The following is a 19,340-nucleotide window of genomic DNA, read 5'->3' as shown; positions in this document are numbered from 1 at the left end:
TATGGGCCCACACTTGCATTATTTCGATCTGAAAATTAGCCTTCGCCAGATAATTTTAACTGTAGCAGTTAGCAGCACACGCCTGACCCCTATGGTCACCCCAATAGCAATCGCTTTAGTGGCAGCATCTGTCTGGGCAGAGCTTAGAGGACAGTGAATGCGTTGAACTCATGCCATTCCTCGTCAGAAACACCTATTTTTAGCAGCCTAGGAAAATTTTCAAGCAATAACCATAGCTCCCAGTGTTTCATTACAGCATTTAACCGATTGTAATGCGCACCTCTCTTTCTTTTTCTTTTCTTCTCTTTTACTTTCATTTTTCTTCTCTCTCTCTCTCTCTCTCTCTTTAAGTTTATTTAATTGGGCCGAAGATTGCCTGCCCTAAATAACCAAAAGCACCTTCGCCATGTTTGCATGCTTTGCTGCTTAACACGTATGAATTGCGGCAAAGCTGGCTTTTAAAAAAAAATCGCCCGGCAAAGCTGATTTTAGAAAACTGCCCGCCCTTGTGCAACACTTTTTCTTAGGGCTGTGCGAATACGAATCTAATCGTAACTCCTAGAATAGTTCGATTCACAAATTGAATCTTAAGTCGTCGGTTACTCGAATATTCTATATATTTGGAGAGCCTGGTTGACAGGTAATATGGGAAACACATTTCATTTCCACTGTTCCATCATGGTCTCGCGCACAGAGTTTAAATACGCAAAGTTTGAATGCCACAAACCTGATAGCATGTAGGTCTAATTGTGGTCGTGGCATAGCCGAACGGTGAAACTCAACTAAAACAGCCTTTTGTTTGTACCGCTCGCACAGGCTGCACCTTGTCTCATTTCTTTAATAAGCAAAAGTTGTAGATACACTTGAGAGCAATCAGAGACTGCAATTTGCAGTGTATACACTACATGCACTACACTACAATGTATGGACCATACACTGCAACTAGCTATAAAAGATGCCAAGGAAGAAACAGCAGTAGTTCGTGCTATTTTCAAGAAGTTTTGCGCAATTTTTGGAAATTACATTCACAGTGCTCAAGCTGCGGCAAGATTGCAGGATTGCCAATGAGGGATGGAGTTCTCAGTTCTCAGTGCTCTCACAGTGAGCATGACATGCTCTCCTGACTTGTGCAGCTGAAAAGAAGCCATCTGTTTAGAGCTTGCCATCTCTGAGACAACTGTGCCCAACCTGACACACAGGAGTGGAACGCAGTGGCTGGGCTCGTCAAAGCTCTTGAACCAATCGCATTGACAACCAAAGGTCTCAGTGGCCAGAAGTATGCAACTTCGTCGTCAGTAGTACCATTTCTCTGTGGAACACAAATGGTCCTGAAAGACTGCATTGCCAATGATGACACTTGAGAGTTTGCAGGAAACTTGCTGAAAAGGATGAGGACTTGTTTTCAAGGGCAGGATGAGCAAAAGGAGTGTGTTAGCAACAGCCTGTGACCCAAGGTTTAAAAACCTCTTTTGTGCTCCAACGTTCCAAGAAAGAAGGCTCTTGGAGCTTGCAAGAACTGAGTTTCAGAGCTTTCCAGGAGAAGCATCAAGTGACTGTACTGAAGCACCAACATCTACAGCTCACAAGGAGCGCATCAGCAGTGCCTGGGACAGCATCGAGAAGCTGGAAGCCTCATCAGAAAGAAGACACTCCCCCTAAACAGCCAACATTGAGGAGTTTCAGCGGTACCTTCGAGAGACCACTTGCAGTAAGGACCAAGACCCTCTAGCATTCTGGAAAGAAACAGGCAAGCCACACTTCCCAGGACTGTGCAAGATGGCCATGAAGTACATGGGCATTCCAGCAATGAGTGTACCAAGTGAAAAGCTGTTTTCGACGGCTGGCAACATTGTTATGGCCTGGAGGGAGAAGTTGACCCCAGATCGCGTAAACAGCTGCTCCCATTGCCCCCTCATACAACGGACATTTTTCTCATCTATGCTGATGTCCCGCCCAGCTTGAACATTTGACAGTGCCTCTACGGCTAGTACAACTTTTCGTTTGAGGTATCGCCTGTTTGGTGCCATTATGATAACGCCACGCTGCACGCTAGCACTTAGCCACCGTACCAATACGGCACAGGTCAAAATGGCAGAGTCGCTTGTGTACTTCAGTTGGCTACTGACATGGCTAGTAGCAGCTGCGATACTGACTTTTCTCGATGACAGTAGCTATGCACCATATTTATCATTTTCAATTACAAACTGGCGCATTTTTTAAAATTCTTGAATCTAAGCCGACCCTAGAGTTTGGCATATGATTATTTGAAGAAAAGACTATGGGCCTAGGTTCGAATAAATGCGAATGTGTTCTATTACAATCATTCTAAAAGGGGTCTAGTAGTAGCCGAGCTAAAAGTAAGGAAATGTCCTAAAGCAGTTGTATGAGGTGGCAAGCTACCCTCCCCATGAGGAGCCTCTCTCCAAGTCACCTTGAGCGACATTCCTGCACATGACATAATCTCACTCGCCACCAAATTGGCCCCTTCGATGAAAAGAATCTGCGGGCTTTCATTAAAATTATCAGGTGTTTTTGAGCCGTACACTGGTTGTGACCCTCATGGTGAGACACTGATCGTCACTGCATGATTCATGCGCCGTGATTGGCTATTTGCAATGCCAGAACATGGTGAGGTGACCTATAGGAGACTGACATCTATTACTTGTGTGTAGGGCTCTGTTCTGCTGCCTTCTTCTTCAGTCATTTTGCACCGCCACATTTCTTCCATGTATCTCTCACTGTGTTTCATGTTTTATCATTACAGAAGTTGGCCAACATGAAGACGCAAGCCAACAAGTTTGTCAGTGCAAACCTCCCCGTGAACAAATTCAAGAACCGGCTGATGAACATACTGCCTTGTAAGTTCCCATGATTCTGCTGTTGTCTTACAATCCTAAAATGGCTAAGGTGCTCTTGCGTAGTGGATGGTTGATCTAAAAAAAAAAAATTTCTTTTATATGCTGGTTTTTAGTTTCCATGCACCAGTTGAAAAAATCAGGTACTCTAATCGGAAATGTAACGTGATTGCCGACGTTTGGGTTACTGTGCATAGGCATCACTACTTAATACACTGATTTGGCAATGAGACATAAAAATTTCATAAAAAATTAAATGTCATTTGCACTTATCACCTCAACAGCCTAAAATAAATAGACGTGACTGGGCTCTCATGTTTTGATTCAACTTCATATTTGTCCATCTTCAAAGACCATGACAACTGAAGGACTGTTTAAGCTTCTTGATTGCACCATCTTTTAAGCATTGTGCTATTGGCTCACTTGATAAGGGAACACTCAAATATTACTTTGGACCCAATTATAGCTTTTTATGACAGAAGGAAATTAGATTATTATATTTAATGCATAGATATAAGCCTAATATGCACTGTATTAGCCTTTTTGCTATCTTTGTATGCTCCAGTCCTTTTGTTGATGACTGTAAATTAGAAATTATTGCTTTGGAAGGGGTTTAGTTTACTACAGGAAGCTTTCTTTCTTTACAAGTAAATCAAAAACCTTTTCTTTGTGGCAGTTCTCACAATTTATTTGTTTTTCATGTACACTGCAGATGAATCAACCCGGGTCTGTCTACAGCCTATAAGAGGTGTGGACGGGTCAGATTACATCAATGCAAGCTTCATTGATGTAAGTTGAAGGATGTCCCAACTTTTTGACGGCCTTGACCCTTGAATCCCTTCTGTGATTACCCTTCCTTCAAGTATGATAAACTTCTGTTGATTGAACTCCAGTTAATTTAATCCCAACCGAATGTCCCATCCTGTGCCCATTTATTGCTATGGTCCCGAGCTTTCATTATTTCGGTCCTAAAATTGGCCTTCGGTAGATAATTCAAACTTGACCAGTCAGCATGCATACACCTGTCCAGCATCTGTCTTGGCAGAGCTTTGGGAACAGTGAATTCATGGAACACACATCATCTCCCATCAAAAATGCCTTTTTTTCAGCGTGCCCTAGGAAACTTTTCAACCAATAACGGTAGCACACATTGTCTGATTGTGGTATTTACCCGATTCTAACGCTCACCTTTCTTTCTCTTCTCCCCCCTCCTAAAAAATTGGGCCAAAACCCACATTTGCAGCGTATAACACGCCTGTATCGCGACGAAGCCAACTTTAGAAAATTGGCTGCCACTGCGCAGCACAATTGCCCATTTTTCTTCCTAAAAAAATCAGGTTCACTTGATTTCTAATTTTTTTAGGAGCTTTAATGTTATCTCTATGTTAGTTTTTCACTTTTGACACACCGAAAGCAGGCACACGTATGATTTGGGGGCACATTAGAATTGGGCGAATACTGCTAAGTGTATCAGCTATGCGTTTTGATGTTTTTTGCAGAATTTTGTTTAGTTCAACCTGCCAAATAATTCGATCAATTTTTTCGATCTCGTCAGTGTTAAAATAACATAAGTTGACTGTATTAGTTTTCTTGCTTCCTTTCCTTAGTGTATAGGTTTCTTCAGGTCAAGTTTGTTTCTTGTATCTTTCTTGTATCCTTAACCTGAAAACAGAGTGCATCAGTCACAGTTTCGTAATGTGTCCATGTCACGCTGTTTTGTTAAGGGTCTTCATTCTTGGGAGTGAGAGTTCTGGCATCAGAGGATAATGTTGCATCACACACCTCCACGGTAAACGTATCTCAGTTCTGTTATGGTGATCTTGTTCCAACAAAGGTGTCTTGCTGCAGCTATTAACAGCAGAGCTGTTTAAGCTTGAGTTCCAGCTGTGCCCGGTGTCCGCTAAAAACTCGGCACGGCTATGCGAAGTGAAGTGGAGAGGAGGAAAGGCCAGGCGAGACATAGAGAGGCAACAGCTAGGAGCGTGCATCGGGGCGCAGGTGTTTGGATGAGGAGGCACGCAGTGAAGGATTGACTGCGCCTAGCGATGACTTATGCTCTAACGTGCACATGCATTCCTAGATGAGAAACACTGTGTGCACCAGTGGGATCAGTGTCCAATCCACCCGATAAGATGGGCAGACCTAGGAAGGTGCTCTCTCCTGAAGAAGAGAAGTGGCGGTGAAGGAGAAGGAGGTTGGGGAGGAGGCGACCAATGGCAGGCTGCGCAGAGCTCGAGGAGGAGAGGCCGTGGGCAGGTGTTTCTTTGTGGCGCGCCGTTTCGATAGACGGAATGCACTCGTCCAAAGCGCCAGCAGGAGCTTGCACAAGGTCAAGGAATTGGTGGCACCGCCGACAGCCGCCTTCCGCGTCACTGCTTCTTACGCAACATGGCGGCGGCGGCTGCTGTCTCAGCCACGCAGCTGCTTGCAGACATCGCAAACTACTGCTGCCACCACCTTAAGCGCGTCCGTCACCCTGTATGTCCTCCATATGTAGTTCGCAGTGGGGGCTCTTCCATTTGTTGTCTCGGACTCGCTCGGGGCTGTCCGAGTAGCTGTGTACACCAACATTCATTGGCTATTTCTACTGTTTCCTCGACCGTCACTACCTCGTGACAAAAGTGCACTACCGGACCGACCCACGGCGGAGGCGAAGCAGGCTTTAAGCACTGCCCATACATGGGCCAATACTGAAATAGTGCATTACCGGGCCGACTTGCAGCAAAGGTGCAGTTCGGCATTGAGGGGCCTACATGCAAAGCTTCGCTGGTCATCCTTCTTCACAAAGTGGAACAGCACTGAATTTTCTAATTGCAAAGCTGGGCAAGCCCTGTCCCCCTTTTTCACAGCTCAACCATGTACAAATGCTGCGTTTGTAATGAAGTGTAAATCTCACTTTGTGTGGCTTAGCTTGGCTCCCTTGCTTGCAGCAACACTTTGCCCTTCGACTGTCTTGTCACACACATTTTATTTAGTCTGGCGTGATCCCAGTATTTACCCACACACATAGTCCGGGTCCCGTTCTGCTGCACCACCCAGCTCACTTCGCCAAGGCCACTTCCTCGCAAACCGACCCCATTCACGAGCTGCGCCGTCTTCTGTCCCGGCGCGTGCACCACCGACTTTCAGTGCGTGCCAGCCGCTCGCACCATGGTTGCCTGCCTTCTGCACGTGCACAAGGCTCTGCCACCTGGCGTGGGCTCGGTATCCTCACGGTCTTTATTTTGATTTCAGGGCTACCGGTACCGCAATGCATACATAGCAACGCAGGGACCGATGGCAGAGACCGCAGACGACTTCTGGCGGATGGTCTGGGAACACAACTCCAACATCATTGTTATGCTTACCAAGCTCAAGGAGATGGGCCGGGTAAGTCATTGTAGCACGCCCTCGGTGATAGCTACAGGACCGATTTAACCCTGGACACTAAAGGTTGAGCTATATGAGTAAATTACTCTACTGCAATACCAAGAAAGCCACCCTTACCACATGATGGAGCTTCATAGGCCACAAGAGATGTAAAAATGAAAGACAGGTAGACACTTCCTTGATGTTCCTGTACCACCGCGCTATTATGTTACAATAATAATGGCATCTTATTGCAGGGAGGGGCCTGGTTAATATATTTGTCTGTAATGATGGACAAGATAGTATTCCAAAGAAGCCAGAGACTAAGATTCAAAAGGTTTTACTGCACGACAGCTGCCCAAATGCGAAATGTTTCAACTAGCATTAGAAATTCTAGCTCACCCTAAACAGACATAGCATAGGAAATGCTTGGTCATTCTAAACAAACCGAACATCGGAAACTAACTGACCTAAATGCTAGGTCAGTCTGAACAGATGTAGCCTTTCTCTTTAGTGTCTCTTTCAATTTCGCAATAATAAATTTCAAAGAAGTGTTGGTATCAAAGTTTCAGCTTTCATACAAGCCTGTGTGTGTGCATGTATGAGTGTATGTATGTGTTTTGAAAGTAAAATTGTCGCTTCACCTCCAAAATACAATTGTAGTATTCCTCTGTAGCTAATCATGGGGTGAAACCAGGATTTCTAAATTCATACTGGTGAATACCTAGCTTCAAACTTATTTCCAATTCCTGGTTTCTGTTTCTCGCAGTCAGGTGCTCAACAGGACTTGTAGCCCCTGAAAATCGCTTGCACAAACTGATAGTGGCCTGGTTCTCTACACATTTTGCACGAATGTCAAGAGCTCATTGCATGCGTCCTCCAGCTGTCACACTAAGCCGGCACCCTGCACATATCGCGAACCACTTGTTCACGCACCAGCTATGCATTCAGAAATTTATAGCCTGGTAGTGAAATCAGCTGAGCAGCATTAAAGGAAACATTCCTTTACCCTGCAAAGCCCAACACATAATTTCTGGTATGCTGAGTTTGATACCTGAAAATGCTGATTTAAGCCTGGGAAACCTAACGCAAAGGCCATATAGCATCATATAGCATTTTGCTAATTAATTAGTTACTGTACTGATTATGTTTACTCAATTTACATTATATCATGTTTTTTATTGGGAATGTACTTTCCACGATTAAAAATCAAAGTGAACAACTTGTTCTAATGAAAGCTATAGCTTTCTTTAGCCCTTCCCCTCAACTTTGTGATTTGTATGTGGCTGCCTGGCCTTATGTAACCTTGCGGGTGACCTTGACACATGCGCGTGTGTGTGTGTGTGTTGTTGTGTGTGTGTGTGTGTGTGTGTGTGTGTGTGTGTGTGTGTGTGTGTGTGTGTGTGTGTGTGTGTGTGTGTGTAAAACTACATTTCCAGTGGTTGGTTTCGAGCCCATTTCCCTCGGCACCGATGCCCAATGCTCTAACCATTAGGTCACAGATGCATGTCTAAGAAGGCAGAATAAAACACCTTTACGAATTTCCCTTGTACAAGCCACCACTTCAAGACGCTAGGTACATTAGGTGCGTCGCATAGCAACAATTTACTCATTAAAAGGGAGCATGTCCGTCTTGTAGCTGACTGTGAAGATAGAAGTTACGTGAATTCTTCGCTGAAACCTGCAGCGCATCCCTTGTCCTGATGCACCATTTTGCCTCTCTGGCTCACAAAAGCTTTGCTTACGCCGAATCCCACACATGTGGGTTCCGCACAATTTCTTTTTTCCCTTGATGTGGAATGGTGTTTAAGCTTTGTGGGATTGATGTGGTTGTTTCTTTTCTTAAGTGGCTGTACTTGACTTTATTTTCTTATCTTTTTTTTGCCCCCAGGAAAAGTGCCACCAGTACTGGCCGTCGGAGCACTCTCAACGGTATCTCTACTACGTGGTTGACCCGATAACAGAGTACAACATGCCTCAGTACATCCTGAGGGAGTTCAAAGTCACGGACGCCAAGGTGATTTCCCCTGCATTCTGCTCCCCCGGAAATAAGCTACCAATAAGTCTAGAAGCCTAGAAACATGCTATACTCTGTTTTGCACTTACCAAGCAACAGTGTGCAAGCTACACATGTAGTTCCGTCACACTAGTCTCACTCGGCACCTTTTGCTGTGCATTGTTTTTTATGGGCAACATTTCCTATCGAGTAACAACTCTGCGTACTACAACAACGGCATTTGGAAGTGAGATTACCTCAAGTCACATGCAGTCGAGTTCCGTTAGTTTGACCCTGGCGGGACCGATGAAATTGGTCTAATAATTTGTTGGTTCAAATTAAACAAGGTGCAGAAAACATATTTGCCCAATTTGAACACGCCCCTGAATCAAACGTCTGCCTGCTTTCTATGTGTAAAAATAGGAAACGAATGTAGAGATAATGTTAAAGCTCCTAAGCAAATTAGAAATCTAGCGTGCCCGATCTTATAGCAAGAAAAATAGGCATATGTGTTGCACAGTGGCAGATCATCTTCAAAAGTCAGCTTTGCCGCACGGCAGTTGAAGTCGGCTTTGCCGCAATACAGTGTGTTATGCGATAAAGTGTGCAAACGTCACAGACGCAGTCTTTGGTTCAAATTCTGTGGGGAGGGGGAAGAAACAGACTCGCATTAGCATTGGGTAAATACAGTAATCGGTGATTGTGAGCTACCATTATTGCTTGATGATCTTCCTGAGGCAGGCTGCAAGCAGCCGTTTTCAACAGGAGATATTGTGTGTTGAACACATTCACAGCCCTGTAGCAGGTAAGGTCTTACATGAAGGCCTGGTGAAATATATTTTACCATTGTGTCTCTACCAAACAAATCAAATCCATTTGGCTCAGTGAAGTTGAAAAAAAAAATGTCTATGCTGTCTTGGATAATTCTTGGTTTTCCTTAAAAGGAAGCTTTAGCTCGGGTGCTCCTATCTCAATACATGTAAAAGGAGAATTCGTTTTTCTCGGCAACCACTGCACCAAATTTGACGAGGTCTGTTGCTTTTAAAAGAAAAACTTAAATTCTAGTGACTGTTGGTTTCGAATTTTCGATTTAGGTCCCTAATTTTTTATTAAGATTTGATAAATATAGCAAACTTTTAAAAAAAGAAACTATCAAGTTTACAACTCTGTAACTCTAAAACGAAAAACGATAATACAATTCTTTGAATTGCATCTAATTGTACATCTAAAGCGGAGAAAATTCATGTGCTATACATGAATCTAAAAAAAGTTTAGTCAAATGGAAATACAGCTTTTGCAGAACCTTTGTAAACAATGTAACAAATTCACGTAAGACATAAAATGACATATCAAATTTGTCCGCTTTCAATGGTCTAATGGATGTCGTTTACAGAACCGCGATATCTGTTTTTGATGCAGAGTTATGAATTAGTAAACTTCGTTCTTCTATATTTTTCGAACTTCTGAATTTTTGAAAATTCTTTTAGCAAGATCCAGGACCTAAATCGAAATTCCGCTTCCAACGGTCACTAGAATTTAACTTTCTCTCTCAAATGCAACAAACTTCATTCAAATCAATCCAGGGGTTATCTCAGAAAAATCTTTTTACGTTTTACAAGTATTTGAATAGGCCGCATCGGAGTTGGGCCCGAGCTAAAGCTTCCTCTTAAGACTGAATCATAGTGTGCAGTGAAGTTACTATTGGTATGCTTGAGTTTTATGAAGTTCGATTCGAAGAAGTGACTTGAATACTAATTATCATTTCCTTCTAAGTGTGAATCATACTGTTCACTGAAGTCTTTTGTATGTTGGTATTGAAAGTAGAAGTGAAAGTTGAGAAGGTGACAGTGCTATTATGTAAAAATACTGTGACTTCTGGACGCTTCAGCATCTTTGGCAGCAGAGGGATTGCGTAGGATGCCAGTACTGCAGTGATAGCTGCCAATTTTTACCATTCTTTCGTAAAGTGCCCAATTTTTAGATCTTATTTGTAATTGTCATGTTTTTCACCAGTAATTTAACAATATTTCATTTGCATCTGATTTAGGGCATAACTTATTCCAAAAGATACAAACACAGTCACCTACCAATTTTTCATAGCCTAATTTTTTCGTATCTGTTGCTTATACAGACGCACTTGCAGCAGCAACACAAATGTGTGAACCAATGTATAATCGAACGACAATTTCGGTCACCGTTACATGAATATTTCATTAATAAATTTCATGAACATCTCTGTTAGTGGCACTGATGCTTCTTGTTGGAAATATAGAGTAGAGAACAGAACAGTCTGCAAGATATCTAATAAACAGTCATCATCCCAACCAATGAAACAATCCTTAGTATTTGTCACCAAATTTTAGTGCCTTTTGGTTTTGACGGTACGGATTTTTCAAATGTTAAAGTTGGCAGGTCTGTGCGGTGGTGGCTGCTTCATGCTGGTTGGTCTCATTGTGGCCTTTACAATGCAGGACGGCCAATCGCGGACCATCCGGCAATTCCACTTCACCGACTGGCCCGAGCAGGGTGTTCCGAAGACGTCCGAGGGGTACCTCGAGTTCCTCGGCCAGGTGCACAAAACCAAGGAGCAGTTTGGACAGGAGGGACCGATCACGGTGCATTGCAGGTGAGCGATTGGGCATTGCGATTGCCTCCCCATTCGTTTACCTGGCTCGACATTACAGTTGAACGAAAGTCAGATCCAACATGAAAGTACCTTCATTACGTCAAGTAGTCATAGAAGCATGCATTCGTTACATGCTGATACTGGCGAGAAATGTTTTAGATTTCCTTTTATGCATCTGATAATTCAATATATTCATGTCGGTTCTACAGTTTACTTCCATTAAATTGACTCTGACAGGACTCGTGAAATTGATTGAATTATCTGGTGGGTTGATTTATTTATTTATTTATTTATTTATTTATTTATTTATTTATTTATTTCTTCACCGGTTTCTTTTCTTTTTTTATTGCTTTTTTTTCGTTAATTTCATTTTTGGTTAATTGGAAGAGCTCTGAAAGTATTCGTACCTGTCTTCCTACATGTATTTTTCCCACTTTCTCATTCCAGTGCGGGTGTCGGCCGGACAGGCGTGTTCATCACGCTGAGCATTGTACTGGAGCGCCTACAAAGCGAGGGCGTCCTAGACATATTCCAAACAGTGCGTACGCTTCGCACTCAGCGCCCGGGCATGGTCCAGAGTGAGGTCAGTGTCCCACACTTGTAATCGCTGTTCCATACTTGCACTTGTGTCACCACATGTGTTCACTGTGCAGACTTTTAATGTCACGTTTGCTTTTTATGGCTTAACCGTTTTCCAAGCATGACAGCAACGTGCCTTTTAACTTTGGTTTACCTTGTATTTCATTTCAATTCTGCTTGTCTATATGCAATGCTGTCTTTTTTTTTTTTCTTACTTGTGATACCGTCTTATACTCATGTTTTTGCGCTGGTTCATGTAATCTTGTCTGAAACCACATGTGTGTCGTACAGTCACCACACACGAAAAAAAGGCAGAAAAAGCCTTTTGTTGTCTTTGATAGATTTCTAACATGTACTACCGTAAAAACCTGTGTATAATACGAACCCGCATATAGTACGAGGTTAGATTTCTGGGACGCGAAATGGGGAAAAAAAAATTTATCCGTGTATGAAACGAGTTATTTGGTTGGGCACCTGTCCTTGTTTCTCAATAGATTACTGTACTTATAGTCAGCTGCACTGACTGATAAGACATTTATGAGGGAGTCAGATTGGACTTGCAAGAATGCTAAGATCATCAGTTAAAATTTTGAGCCTTATTATGCTTGTCTGAACGGAAGTCTTATACCCCTGTCACACGGACGCAGCTAAAGTCCGTTTAACTCCCTTCAACCAAGGGCGTCTTTATCTCAAGGGAGATGCGCGCTGTGTCACACGGCAGTCCTTTAGCAAAGGAAGTTTAAGGAAGTTCCTAGCGAAATGAGATGGAAGATCTCCCTTGCAGACTGAAGGGAGTACTCTTGTTCCAAGCGTGCTTCAATTTCAAGTCAAGAAATCACCTTCATTTTTATTAATTTCACTTTTACCGGCAATTATAACTGTTTTTATTGCATATAATATAGTATTTGAGCACTGACAAAGATATTTGAGTTGAGCAGCTACATTCGACTCTCGAACCGGGCATTCTCAAAATGGCTGCTGCGTTTGCCCTGACTGCGCCATTTTTTGTTGATTTGGTCAACGCGATCACACGTCTCGCGCATGCGGAATGAGTGATTGATGTCTTTCCCAAGAGGAGCGCAGCCAGCCGCCTATTCCACGAATGACGTGAACCGAAGCGGAAACTTTTTAGCAATATATAACGTGTTTCTATCAAGACTGCGTAGGAGGTGAGAGCGCCTAATGGGCCCCCAGCAGCAGCTTTCAAAAGCTCGCTCATAGGCCGTGTGACACGAAGCTAACTCCTTTGAGGTGAAACTCACTTGCGTACCTTTAAGGGAAGGAAGTTTGAAGGAGATCCCAGTTGCCCGTATGACACGGGTATTATACAGTAAAAGCTCGTTAATGCGAACCGCAAGGGGAAGCCGCTTCAGTTCGAATTAACGAAAGTTCGAACTAACGAAATTGAAGGAGAGCAACAGTACACTGCGATTTGGAAGCAGTAGGGCATGTCAGAAATTTGGCGAGTCAAAAAGTGATGGCGTGTGCCGCGGGCACACGCCATCTTCGAGTCGAAGCTCTGGGTCCGACTGTGCCACACCACCGATGTCCAATGAAACGAACGTTAGCCGAGGCTTAACACCATCACAATGAATCGCGACGGCCAATGCCTCCTAAGCTGAAAACAGAGGTGCACAACCGATGAAGACTGCCGAGACAAAGACGCTGAACATGTGAAGGTGGCGAAGGCCCTGATTCGTAGGTTCTTGATTGCAAGCGCAGCTGCGACGTACTTGATTCGCTGTGTTTTGGCGCTTGCCGTGCCTTCTCCGCACAGCATTAGCAGCTGTACAAGATTTGCGAAGCCTCCGAGATTCGCAGCGGGCAAGAAGTCTCGGAGGTTACGTTGAACGGAGAGGCGGCAGCCGCCGCTGCACTTCTGGCTGACCCCGCGTCGGTTAGATTTTTTTCCGATTTTGCCTTCTCTCGCCATTCTTTCCGTTTCGGAGGCAATACAGCCTTGTGTGTAGGCAGTAGGCGCGTTTCTCTGGCCGTGTGCCAGGCGAGCGTAGTTCGAATTATCCGTGAGGGAACCTTCTTGTGTTCGAATTAACGGACTTCTTTATACATAGACTTCTGTGGAGCTTGGCCGGACCAAATCGTACAGTTCGAATTATCCATAAATTCGAATTATTGAAGTTCGAATTAACGAGCTTTCACTGTACATGCTCTGTAGCTCTCAACTCATCGTAAATGGCATCACCTGACTGAACAGGATGTTTCTTTTCTTTTTGCAGGATCAGTACCAGTTCTGCTACAGAGCTGCACTGGAGTACATGAGCAGCTTTGACCACTATGCAAATTGAACCGGAGAGCCTTGCAAACAAGCTGAGCTCCTTGCGGATTTCCAAGGCCCGCATACCTAAATGATCCTCCCCATGCTTTCCCGTGCACTCTCGGCGCGTACTGCTGTGTGGACAGAATAAGTGCGTGCTGTATGTGCCGTGGAAAAGTGCTGACGCAGTTCAGGGGGCACGCCTCTTCACAGCGCGCACACACTGAATCAACACTTGCTCCTTTGCGAGATTCTAGTTTTACGTTTAGTTTCCTTGTTGAAACGTCTCCGTTCATGTTCCACTTGTTCCGCACAAATCTCTGCTTCATTCACACAGAAATTGTGGATTCCGCATCGCTTCCACGTCATTTCCGCAAGAAGAGTATGGAAAACGTACACATTGCTGGGAGGCATACAAAATGTTTCGATGGGGTTATGTTGACAAGCTCGTATTTGGATCTGCCCTGAAGCGAGGTGGAACGTGTTGCCTGGTGTGTTTTTTCGAGCATACATTTCGGTTTCATGCCTGGGAAGCGTACGTGTCATTCCTAAATTCGATAGTATTTCAACTGCTGCCGTTCTTAGAGCACCCACTAGTACGATCTCATTTCTTTAAAGCCTGTCTTGCTGTTGTCGCACCCGTGCCCACACTCAAAAGGCACTAACGGAATCGCTTAGCAAGCGACATTGGACATTTGCGACACCATTGTGTTCACTAGCAAAAGAATCATCGTGGGAAAGAGTGCCCCAGCACCGTCAGGTGTACTGCTGTGTCACAGGCTAAAGTAAAAGAGGGAAAGAAATGTATCCGAAACGGTCGGAGAAGGCGGCAATCTGTGAGTAATAGAAGACGAGCGGTGTCGTCTGGCTTCCTAGTCACTCAGGTTAACCACTTTCTGCATTTCAAGGGAAGAGGCTAGAAGAAACTGAGAGAAAACAGCCCTCCAGTAGGACTCGTCTTTCTCTCTTCAATGCCCCTCTACATATGTTTTACACAGCGCTCAAGCTGGTCGGAGCAAAATGGTGTGAGGGGGGCGCAGTCCAAAGCTGCTAGCGTGTTATGGAAAAAATGCGAGAGCCCCCCTCCTGACGTCCCTACCTCAAGGCAACGTCACCTTAATTTGCATCCTCTGCAAGCCAATGCTTTTCTTTCTTCGTTTCTATTTCTTTCCTCCCTCCCTTCCTTGTTGCTCAGATATTCATCAAGGCAATAGCAGTGAGATTTCGTCAGCAACCCCGTCAGCTAAGGCGCAGAAAATGAGCGCTTTAGACTTCTGTTCAAGTTTGACCGTTCTTCTTCGCCTCCCTGTGTCTACTTCTTTCCGTGGCGTTCCTTCGGCATCCACATTGACGCCTTTATTTTTATCAGCACACGGTTCCTCCATGTGGAGCCTGCGCAGCACAAACCGCAGCCATGCGGCAAGGCGCCAAGCTAATATAATGTTCAATAGGCTTTTTCTTTAACGTCGTCATCTTTCATTGTATCATACCGCATCACACACTCACACTGGTATATGTTTATATTGTGTTGAGAGCGTGGGAGTGTCTCTCAGTATGATTTTCTGTACATAGTCATGTGCACCCGTGTCACGCGTGGTCAAGAAGAACTGTTGCCGTGGGAAGGACGTTGCGGTTTTTTTCGATGGTGGAAACGAGAATGGTCACGAGTTGACGAGCACTCTGCAGACCCTGGATCACTTTGCGGTGCAGGCTGACTTCCACGAAACATTGAGGGTGGACAGAAAATCGGTAAACAAAGGCCTGGATTGTCGCGCAGTTCTAAACAATATTGATCAGGGCACGCCGCTGCAGTGTCTGTTAGTAGATGCGGCGCCGTCTGGTGAAAGTATAACTTTAAAAAAAGGCTCTGAGCTGCCGCATTTCGTGATGACATGCCTCACGAGCCATTGTATTTCACCGTAACAATCAGGTGCTGTAAAACTTGATCCCTAAAGACTGGCTCGAAGTGTCACTCTGGCCAAGTTACATAACATGGTGCTGCTAGCATGAAACCATTGTTTTGCTGAATGTCCAATAGATGGTGCCACGTCACATGTAGATACGGCAGCGGCCTGCACTTTTGCAAGTCTTGTTTGTAATGAATTGTGCACTCGTATTTTTTTTTTTTTCTTAGGTCACTATTTCAATTTAGGCAGCCTGCTTGCTGTAACTGTGTGTGCGTGGACAAAATAGTTATGATGAGCAAATTTTTTCTTACTGTGAGGCTAAAGCCTCCTTACAAATGTTTTATTTCTCTTCTTATTTATACATTTTAGTACTTTTTCTCTCTTGTGTTGCCTTTTACAGCAGTCTTCTATGAGAATGAACTTTTATGGCCTGCACAGAGTGCAGATGCGTGTGAATGCACTTTTTTTCTGCGTACTGTAGATGTGGCAGATCACTTCGTTTTACTTGTTTGCTATGTCTGTTGCAGCTTTTCTTTAGCACCTGCCTTGTGAACACGCAGGTGTGTGGGTTTTTCAGCCCCACCTTTTCATTTAGCACAGCATACCACATTTTCGTGCGTATTACCCACACCAGAAATTCAAAAAGCTTGAGTACAAAGCGGCAGTGCGACTAGTGTGGGAATTTATCCTCATGGTGTGGCATTAAAGCAATGCAAAGCTGGTTCTTTCTTCAATGCTGAGCACCATTAATGTCGTGATAACTGAGCATTATAAAAATATATTGTTTTTGGAGCATTGCTTTGTGTTGTTAGTTGTTGCGAGTTGTTTTTGACAAAGATTGAATCATTGTATGCAGTTATTTGCAAAAGTATGTAAGCATTTCCGACCCCCACTGTCGTATCCATCCTTTTTTTTTCTTTTTTGTTAAAAAGTTGAAGGAATTTATATGTTTGTGGCATTGCATGCAAAGGGTGGGTTATATGCACGAAACTGTGGTATAAGCCCCGCTTGTATCTTTGCGAAGCATGCCTGTGGTGTGCAGGGGAGAAAGAGAGAAGCTGTGTTTGTACTTTTGCGTCTGAAGCTGGTTTGTATGTGTGCGCAATTCTGTTACATTAACAGAGAAGCCCTTTGTAAGTTGCGACCAGGTAGCTATTTTTACCAGAAGCAGCGGCGTTAGTTTGCGTCACGCCAAGAGCGGGCGGAGACACCTTGACAGCTTTACCGACTTGCGTGTGCTCCCCGCTAACTTTGCGTTTCTGCGCCCGCTTGTTTCAATTATCAAGGAAGAAAAAGTAGAAAAGAGGAGATGGTTTCTAACGAGCTGGCCTGCGCTCTTTTGTACATAAACTGTGCACGTGACTTAGAGCTGTAGTGTTTGGGCGCTGCTGCGTGTGGCAGCTGACCACGATGAAGTCTTCTCTCAAGGTTGCATCCCGTTGTTGCACTTTGTGCGACACAACTCTCCCCCCCATCGACTTTGACCGTGGAGGAATCAGGCTTCTCCGTGGTCTGTTGGAGACACTCGCCGGTTAGCCAACACGTAATCATGGGTTGCATGTCACGGCCTCCGAGAGCTTCTTCTTAGGGACATATCATCACGTAGTGGTTTTCTCTTTCGTCGGCTCCGTACAGCGGCCGACCCATAGCATCCTCGACCCTTACGCACTGACATACTTAAAGAAAACGAGGTTGTGACATAAGTGTGTTACGCCGAGAAAAGAATAGGATCTTCGTTTTACTGTGTGCTCGTGAAAAGTGTGTGGTGAAAAGTCGTTGGGAGAAAACTGTGGTGCCCTATATAAACTCACATGCCTTGCGGATGCGTGTCGTACGGGAATTCAGTGCCACTGCGTATTTGTGCAGCTTAACACAGTGCGAGACATGTGGCGATTGCCAGGTTCGTGTGCATGTGGTTATGTCGTCGCACTGCCATTTGGTGGCCAGCAATCTGAGAGAGTTCCTTCTGTGTCCTTATCTTTATGTTCTTGCATTTTTTAATGCTCTTCAGAAGCATCTTCCATTGTGCATCCTTTTTTTTTTTCAATGTTATCATTATTATTGCCATTATTGTAACTCACAGTAGTAGTAGTGGTGCTTTTTCTGCTGCTCATAGAACAAATCGTGGATTGTTTCTACATGCTTTCTCTACAAAGCCATTTATTTGCCCTTAGAGTTAGTGACTTTCTAAGTTTTAGACTTTTGCCGTTTGATCAAATGAATCCTTTTTATCAGCTAGAAGTGATTTATTTATATTGCCTACTATGTTTTCATACCGGAATGTTGATTGTTAAGATCTTTACCAACATCCTGCATGCCCTGAAGGTGGCATGCGGGGGATCATTGTCATCGGTGTATACTGTGCCACTTTTTTTCCTTTTCTTTGACATATCGGTGCAAAACTTTCATGAATTGAATGGCAGCTAGAAGAATATGTTCTGATTAGCCATCATAACAGTCACCAAAGAGGGGAGAATATCGCACAGATGGCACTATGCCCATTCAGGAACTTTGAAAAAAGTAAAAAAAAAAATCCCAGTTTTGGGAAGAACTCGCTGTGTTGAAAAAGCCCACAGACGCATGATGATACGAGCTGCTCCGAATAACTGCGTGTTCCTCCTTGTGCCACAAGATTGGCTCGTGTCTGTTGTAGTGTATCCAATAAACATGTCCAGGGACTCTTGTGTCACATCCTTTTTCTACAATGCGCCCGTGTCCTGTGCGTTGAGGGCACGTTAACGATTTCCTGCTGGTCAAAATTAATCTGGGAACCCCCAGTACGGATGACTTCATGACTCGTGGTTTTGTCACGTAAAACCCAATTCAATTCCATTTTCTACACCGGCCTTCTGTCTCTTCTGCAACATGCATTGATACAGGCAAGAACGACTTTTGATGAATTGAAGAATTGGAAAGATTGGAGAAATCTGTACAACTTTCATTAACTGCATGCCTTAGTGAATAGCTTCAGTTCACTATGTAAATACTAGGTGATACTGTGTACAGGTTCGCTTGTTTGCTTGTTTCTCAGAGTGATTTGAAAACTCGGGCAACACACCTTGTCAGGGAATGCATGCATTAGTACACATTAAACAGCTTTATGCTCTTCGTAAACACATTGCATGTTGCAGAATTCTGGAGCACCAGAAATGGCAACAGCAGTGGTAGCACCGTCTTACGATTTCTCTTACTGTGGGGATGCGCGACCCTCGCGCCTCCCCTGATGTTTTTCCCGCATAGCGCGTCTCCTGTACATCCGCGTAGCTTGCGTGACGCCCGCGCGGTCGAAGTGGTTGAAGCGCAGTGCGAGAGATGGCGCAAGTGTTGCGCTGCTAATAAAGCTTTAGCTGCTAACGCCGCGAGGCTACTTGGGCGCCGAAAAGGCGCTTGCTCTCTTGGGTTCAAGACAGCAAGCGGGACGGACGTGCCGTGCCGCGCGTGCAGCGACCCTTTTCCCCGGCGGGTCGCCGAACAGCGCAGACATTCCGCGCGCGCGGCGACCGATGCATCTGCGAGACCGCCTCGCGTGGCCGCCTTCGAACGCGCCACGATTCGCGTGACCGTACACGCGAACGACCAGGCGTTGGGATCCAGCATGGGGCGAACATATTCGCTCGCGAGGTCGCGGTGAGTCGGACTTCTAGATTTGTCGCGCGCCCATCGGCATGTTTTGTGGATAGCAACTCGGCTAGCGGGCATTGATCTATGAAAGGTGCAATAAATGCCCTTGTGATTGTTTGCACTACTGTGTTGT

At 44.6% G+C, this 19,340-nt stretch overlaps 1 protein-coding gene across 3 annotated transcripts in view; it reads left to right on the top strand.

Annotated features, from left to right (window-relative positions):
* LOC135917978 (tyrosine-protein phosphatase Lar-like) overlaps positions 1-18,786 on the top strand; it is a 691,474-nt gene extending 672,688 nt beyond the window's left edge. For all 3 annotated transcript variants that reach the window (XM_065451631.1, XM_065451629.1, XM_065451630.1), the window contains 7 exons: positions 2,765-2,858; positions 3,568-3,644; positions 6,090-6,224; positions 8,095-8,220; positions 10,671-10,825; positions 11,273-11,408; positions 13,642-18,786. In XM_065451631.1, the coding sequence (XP_065307703.1) occupies positions 2,765-2,858; positions 3,568-3,644; positions 6,090-6,224; positions 8,095-8,220; positions 10,671-10,825; positions 11,273-11,408; positions 13,642-13,710 (792 nt within the window). In that variant the 3' untranslated portion in view covers positions 13,711-18,786. The remainder of the gene's footprint in view (positions 1-2,764; positions 2,859-3,567; positions 3,645-6,089; positions 6,225-8,094; positions 8,221-10,670; positions 10,826-11,272; positions 11,409-13,641) is intronic.
* Positions 18,787-19,340: the final 554 nt, after the last annotated feature.

The sequence above is a fragment of the Dermacentor albipictus genome, chromosome 9, assembly GCF_038994185.2.
Source record: "Dermacentor albipictus isolate Rhodes 1998 colony chromosome 9, USDA_Dalb.pri_finalv2, whole genome shotgun sequence".
In the NCBI taxonomy this organism is placed as follows: domain Eukaryota; kingdom Metazoa; phylum Arthropoda; class Arachnida; order Ixodida; family Ixodidae; genus Dermacentor; species Dermacentor albipictus.
The sequence above is the reverse complement of the archived record's forward strand: the minus strand, read 5'-3'. Positions and strand labels throughout refer to the sequence as shown.